The 5,946-nt window shown below is 39.9% G+C and overlaps 1 protein-coding gene across 1 annotated transcript; it reads right to left on the bottom strand.

Moving 5' to 3' along the window:
- Positions 1-2,478: 2,478 nt before the first annotated feature.
- Positions 2,479-4,300, bottom strand: LOC143024006 (uncharacterized). The gene is made up of 2 exons (XM_076182697.1): positions 3,273-4,300; positions 2,479-3,226 (listed from the first exon to the last, which is right to left on the bottom strand). The coding sequence occupies exons 1-2, from the start codon at positions 4,298-4,300 to the stop codon at positions 2,479-2,481; spliced, it is 1,776 nt and encodes a 591-aa protein (XP_076038812.1).
- Positions 4,301-5,946: the final 1,646 nt, after the last annotated feature.

Raw genomic sequence — 5,946 nt, 5'->3', positions numbered from 1 at the left:
AATTTAATTATTTATTAGCGCAATCCAAGAACTTCGTCTCTTGTTATGAAAAATAATATGACTGCCACTAGAAACAAATTAAAACAAAATCACGTTGTGTATAAGTACTCATGCAATAACAAGATTTGATCCCATCGAACAACCATATTTTAAACAAAAATATGGTTGTTCGATGGAATCAAATCTTTCTCCAGTATTAGCAAATCTATATATGGAATATTTTGAATCAGTTTTATTACCAAATATCAAACCACCAGACATGTTTTGGTATAGATACGTTGATGATGTTTTCACGTTATGGAACGAAGAATGGGGTTCTTTTAAAGAATTCTTTGATAAACTTAATAATTTGGCCAACAACATAAAATTTAAAGTAGAATGGGAAGTAGATAATAAATTGCCTTTTCTAGACATTTTAATAATAAGAAATCAGAATTGTTTGTCATTCACAGTCTATAGAAAACCTACCCATACTGGGAGTTACTTGCACTTTTTTAGCTACCATTCGGACAAAACAAAACAAAGTGTTGCTTCGGGCTTATTTTTACGAGCACTAAGAATTTGCAGCTCACAATATTTAGATACAGAAATAATAACAATAAGAAAACAACTTACAAGACTAGGATACCCGGATTGGTTCTTGCAAAAAGCCCTTAGCAAGGCTAAAATAAGTTTCCATAAATCTACTCCCCACTCTACTAAAAAACATAAATGGGATAATAAATGTATAAAATTACCCTATAATGGTTCTATAAATGAAATGTCCCAATTATTACCTAAAGAAAATATCAATGTCATCTTCAATTATCCTAATACCTTGTTTAGGAAAATAGTTAATGTACACCGCAGACCATTAAGTGACATTAACCCAGGTGTATATAAGTTGCCATGTTTAGATTGTGATACTGTTTATTGGGGACAAACTGGAAGAGACTTGGCAACCCGAATTAAAGAGCATAAGAATTCTGTAAAATATGGTCAAGAAAGTTCCGCGGTATTTCAGCACATTGCAAACAAAGATCACCGCATGCATTGGGATGCTGCTGAAATAATTTATAAATCAAAATGTAGCTTCAGAAGGAAAATAATCGAGTCTTCCCTGATCAAATATTTCCCTAATTTCAACATATCAAATGGTCAGTGGTCACCTGACTGCATTACTACCTCAGCAGTCAACCAAGTGCTACCTCATTTACTCCAAGGTCACAAAATCCCACGTGACCCGCGGAGCGTCGGTCACGTAACCTGAGCTTGTTCCTTTTCCCATTTTTGTATATATGTATATGCCTTCCACTATGTATTCATTCTGCTGAAGAGGGTCACAGTTGGTGATCGAAATATACAGAACGTTCGACATTAGTGTCTCCTTTTTCCGACTGTGGGATAAAAAAATTATTTTACTAATGTGCCACGACATTACTTTATTGTGATATATATATATATACATGTATATATATATATATATATATATATGTGACATAAATGGGAGCAAGAAACAGAAGTCTTGGTCTGAGTTTACTCCTTACTAGTTTCGCATGTATGAGATAGAGAGGAAGAGGGAGGAGAAAAGAGAGGAAGAGAGAGGTGAGTCCCTCTGAAGAGAGTGATGTAGCAGAAGCCCAGTCTCACCGACCGGGGATCAACTTAAAATCAGTATTAGATTTTAATAAGTTCAACTGATAAATCCACGTCTAAAGTCTATGCTTACCCTGATTTAACAGACTGCAAGAGTTGCACACTAATTCATTATACTTATCTATTATTACCAGGTGGAGAGATGAGATAGAGAAGTTTGCAGGAGTGACGTGGCAGATGCGCGAGTTGTGGAATTTTATGAGAGAGGCCTTTGTTCAGAAATGGACTCAGGATGATTGATTAATTGTTTATATTATTACTATTTATCATTATTATTATTATTATTATTATTATTATTATTATTATTATCTAAACTATTACCATCATTATCTTTATTCTTATTACTAGCAGTATTATTGTTATTATCATTATATTTCATATAATCTATTCGGACAAGTATGATGATAGAATGGCAAATTGAGATTATAAGCCAATTTAGACCAAAATATAGGCCAAAAAATATATATACTTCGTTAGCAAAAAATAAAATAAAATAGATAAATAGAAATAAAATATCATTCGCACACAAACGCCCACTGATCACAGACGACCAAATGTCAACATTATCATGTTTACAAGTGGCTTCACTGATAGGTACTAAAATAGCTGACGTCCTTCGTTTTTTTTTTTCTTTCTTTTTTTAAGTCCCGGCGGTGTTCACCGATTTAAGGACTGACGTATATTTTCCGGGGTCTGTGTTAAGGCGCTTGGTTTATGGGACACTTAGGCCATTTAGGTATGGAGTGTGTGTGTGTGTGTGTGTGTGTGTGTGTGTGTGTGTGTGTGTGTGTGTGTGTGTGTGTGTGTGTGTTTCTTGTGATTGTTGGGGTAGATTGCGTACATTTACAGTAGTGTTCCCACTGGTGAGGAGCAAACGAGCTTCGCTGCCATTGCCAAGTACCGGACGTCGGGGGTACTGTCGGCTCTCAATCTATCGTGGGCTGAATCTGGGTCGCCGAGGAGGGTCCTTAGTTGCCGGAAGTGGTCTTCCAGTGCAGGGCAGAGGAGAAGGCAATGCCGGAATGATGCCAATTCCGTGCCGCAGGCGCAGTAGGTACCGGTGTACTGGGTACGCCAGTGATCTACCCGTATCCTACTTATTGTGGAGGAGATGTGTGAGGGCAGTGAAGCTAGGGTGGGAGGGTTTGGTCCAAGGTAGGACGTGGGCCATCCACGGGCGGAGGCCGTGGCAGCGTAATCCGTCTTCCATTGGGCCCAGGCGGCACGGTCGATTCTTCTGATGGCGTCACTAGCTGTGAGGTGGATAGGAGTCTCACTATCTTTAGGTGCCAGGGCACCGTGTTTGGCAGCTTTGTCCGCCATCTCATTGCCGTGGAGTCCCACATGAGAGGGAACCCATTGGTACCGGAGACGGACTCCCATTTTGGCAGCCTCGTCAGAAAGGTGCAGGATATCGTTGAGGATTTCTGGACTCGAGGGGCAGTGGCCTCTTTGGATGACTACCAGACTGGATCTAGAGTCTGATAGCACTGTGACGCGCGATGGTGGGTCGGGAAAGGCGATGATTTTGTTCAGCGCTTCCTTGATGGCGACAAGCTCAGCCGTGAGGAAAAGGACTCGCTTGTAGCTTCTAAAAAAAAATGCCCGCCCCTGTGCGACCATCTTCAAGTACTGACTCATCCGTGTACACAATGAGCTCTTCTCGATACTTGACACCAAGCAGCTCTTTGGTGCGTGCAGCCAAGAGGTGAGGATTTTCATGTCGTCCTAGACCGGAGATAACAAGCTCGACTTCGTATGGAGAAATAGTCCAGGGAGGAAAGGGGTCTACTTGACATTGGGCGACCCGTCGACGGTCACTGGGCTGGAGTCCGGTTCTGAGGCAGAGATCCCTCACAGAGCTGGGCAATCCATGGATGGGTGCTGTGGGTGGGGCTAAAATCCATTCCTCGTACATTTCATCTTCTGTCGCGTTTGGCACCCTTGCTGAGCCGAAGAGGTATCTGCCGGATTCCTTTTTTAAGCGGTACCGGAGTGGGAGGACGCCAGCTTTATTATACACCTGTTCGTGTGACACTGAGTGTGGCAGGTCAAGTCCTAGACGGAGTGCTTGACACTCTATCTGGACCATTTTGTACGTGCTCTCCGGGGAGAGATCGTGGAGGGCAGGAGAGCCGAAGAGGAGCCGGGATCGTACAATGGGGATCAGAGTTTCTCTTCGCTGGCCCCAGGGTTCACGTCGGATGACTCTGACTAGGTTGAGGGCCCTTCGAGCATTCAGACAAACTTGTTGGATGTGTCTGGTCCACCGTCCGTCTCGCTGAAAGATGACACCAAGGTAGCGAACGGACGTCGCGGGTTTCACGGGCGTGCCGCAGACTGTAAGCTGGTTCCAGTCCGGGTAGTCCCCTCTGTTGTATCCAATGCTGTGAATTGGCATATACACCGTCTTGGCCGCAGAGAGTGTGAAGCCGAGGTCCACAAGGTGAGACACAGCTATGTCCACTTGCCTCTGGAAGAGCCGAAGTTCTGCTCGGTGTTGGGCAGAGTCCTTTCTGGGCCACCGATGTCTTGATTTCCTCCACATGGCTATGTCATCTGCGTATGCTGTGATGATGGTGTCACTACGCACCCCTTTTCCCACGTCTGCCAGTAGCAGAGTGAAGAGGAGAGGGGCCACAACAGAGCCTTGTGGGACCCCCATGTCAATTTTTGCTTGGGAGCTGAGTGTTCCTCTTCCATCGTACCGCTATGGAACGGTCGGAGAGGAACGTTCCGGTGAAGTTTTAAACCTCTGGAGAGACCCCGATGGCTTTTAGCTTGCAGAGCAGTTTCGTGTGCCAAACAGTGTCAAAAGCTTTGGCAATATCAAGAAAACATGTGTGTAGGACTCTTCTTTCCTTTTAGACCCTGCGGACGTGCTCCGAGAGTCGCACGTCCTTTGAGAAACGTCGTTTCTTCTGCGTCGACAATTTCTGACGTCTTTAAATGATGATGTTAGATTTGGGGGCGGATCGACTGGTCAAAGTTATCTTGTTCTGTTTTTTATTATTCAATATTTTCTTGTTCTGTTGTTTATTATTATGTATTATTATATTATTATATACTATATATTATCATATATGTTATTGTATTATTATTACTTAATCTAATCACTTTTTCATTCTATGTAGTATATATATTTTCATGCCAAATCTTCTTTCACATCTTACTATTTTATATATATTCATTTATTTTATCATTTTATTATTCTAGAGTTTATAATTTTCATTTAATTGTGTTTCTCATTTCATCTTATATAATATATTTTTTCTTTTCGTTATATTAATTCATTTATTCTTTTATTTAATTTATTAAATGTTCCCGCAAGATTGGTACCTGCCCGAGTTTAAAGCCAGTTACAAGTTAACTTAGCCGGCACACTAGGCCTTTCTCGCTAGCATGCTACTTGCTTTTTGCTACTCCGTTTGGGTAGAAACGACTTCGGCCACAATCTTTTGTTTTTCAAAATTTTAAACTAGATTTGCGTCTGAGAAGCTGAATGACGAACTAAGAGAAGTTAATAAACCTAGAATACGAATGTTAGACACAAAATTGTTGAGATGTTCTTAGTCTAGAATATTATTGTAACCCAAGTCGTTTCTACTCAAACCGAGTAGCAAAAGCAAGTAGCATGCTAGCCTAGTGTGCCACCACCTTCACCTATAGTATTGACACTATAGGATTGTTTGGAAGCAAGTTAAATAACTTTCCATTAACATTGGGCAAGTAGAGAGGTAGTTTACACGGGGGAAGTTGAAAGGCAAGCCAGCCGTGCAAGTCACTTGCCGTGTGTAAACACCTACTTGACAAAAACAAATCGGGTAACCTAAACAAATTTCTTTGTCAAGCAGATGTTTACACACGGTAAGTAACCTGTAGCAAGTCACTTGTACGCTTGACTTCCCTTACAACTTGCCCTGTGTAAACGAGGCTTAGCGTGTCAATGGGGCTGGTTGCATCTATCTTATTCCATTTTATATTTAATTTGATTTCTTTCTATTTCATTTTATATTTTATTTTAATTTTATTTTATAAATTTAATTTCGTTATATATATATAATATAGATAATATATATATATATATATATATATATATATATATATATATATTGTATATGTATATATATATATTATATATACATATATATTATATATATATATATATATATTCATTGTATTTTTTCATTCCATATAAATTTCATATTGTTGGTTTTTATGTTTTATCATATATTACTGTATTCATTGTATTTCTCTAACTTTTATTTTGATTTATTTTCTATTTTTGTATTCTTATTCATTTATCTACTT

The sequence above is a fragment of the Oratosquilla oratoria genome, unplaced genomic scaffold, assembly GCF_046742065.1.
Source record: "Oratosquilla oratoria isolate Oo_2021 unplaced genomic scaffold, ASM4674206v1 SCAFFOLD79, whole genome shotgun sequence".
NCBI lineage: Eukaryota > Metazoa > Arthropoda > Malacostraca > Stomatopoda > Squillidae > Oratosquilla > Oratosquilla oratoria.
This window is presented reverse-complemented; position numbering and strand designations above follow the sequence as displayed.

Excerpts from the sequence above, each read along its gene's own strand:
- LOC143024006 (XM_076182697.1), bottom strand. The coding sequence starts at position 4,300 with ATGGGGGTCCCACAAGGCTCTGTTGTGGCCCCTCTCCTCTTCACTCTG. Across the intron at positions 3,227-3,272 it reads CTCATTGTGTACACGGATGA|AAGCTACAAGCGAGTCCTTT; the intron begins GTCAGTACTTGA and ends ATTTTTTTTTAG.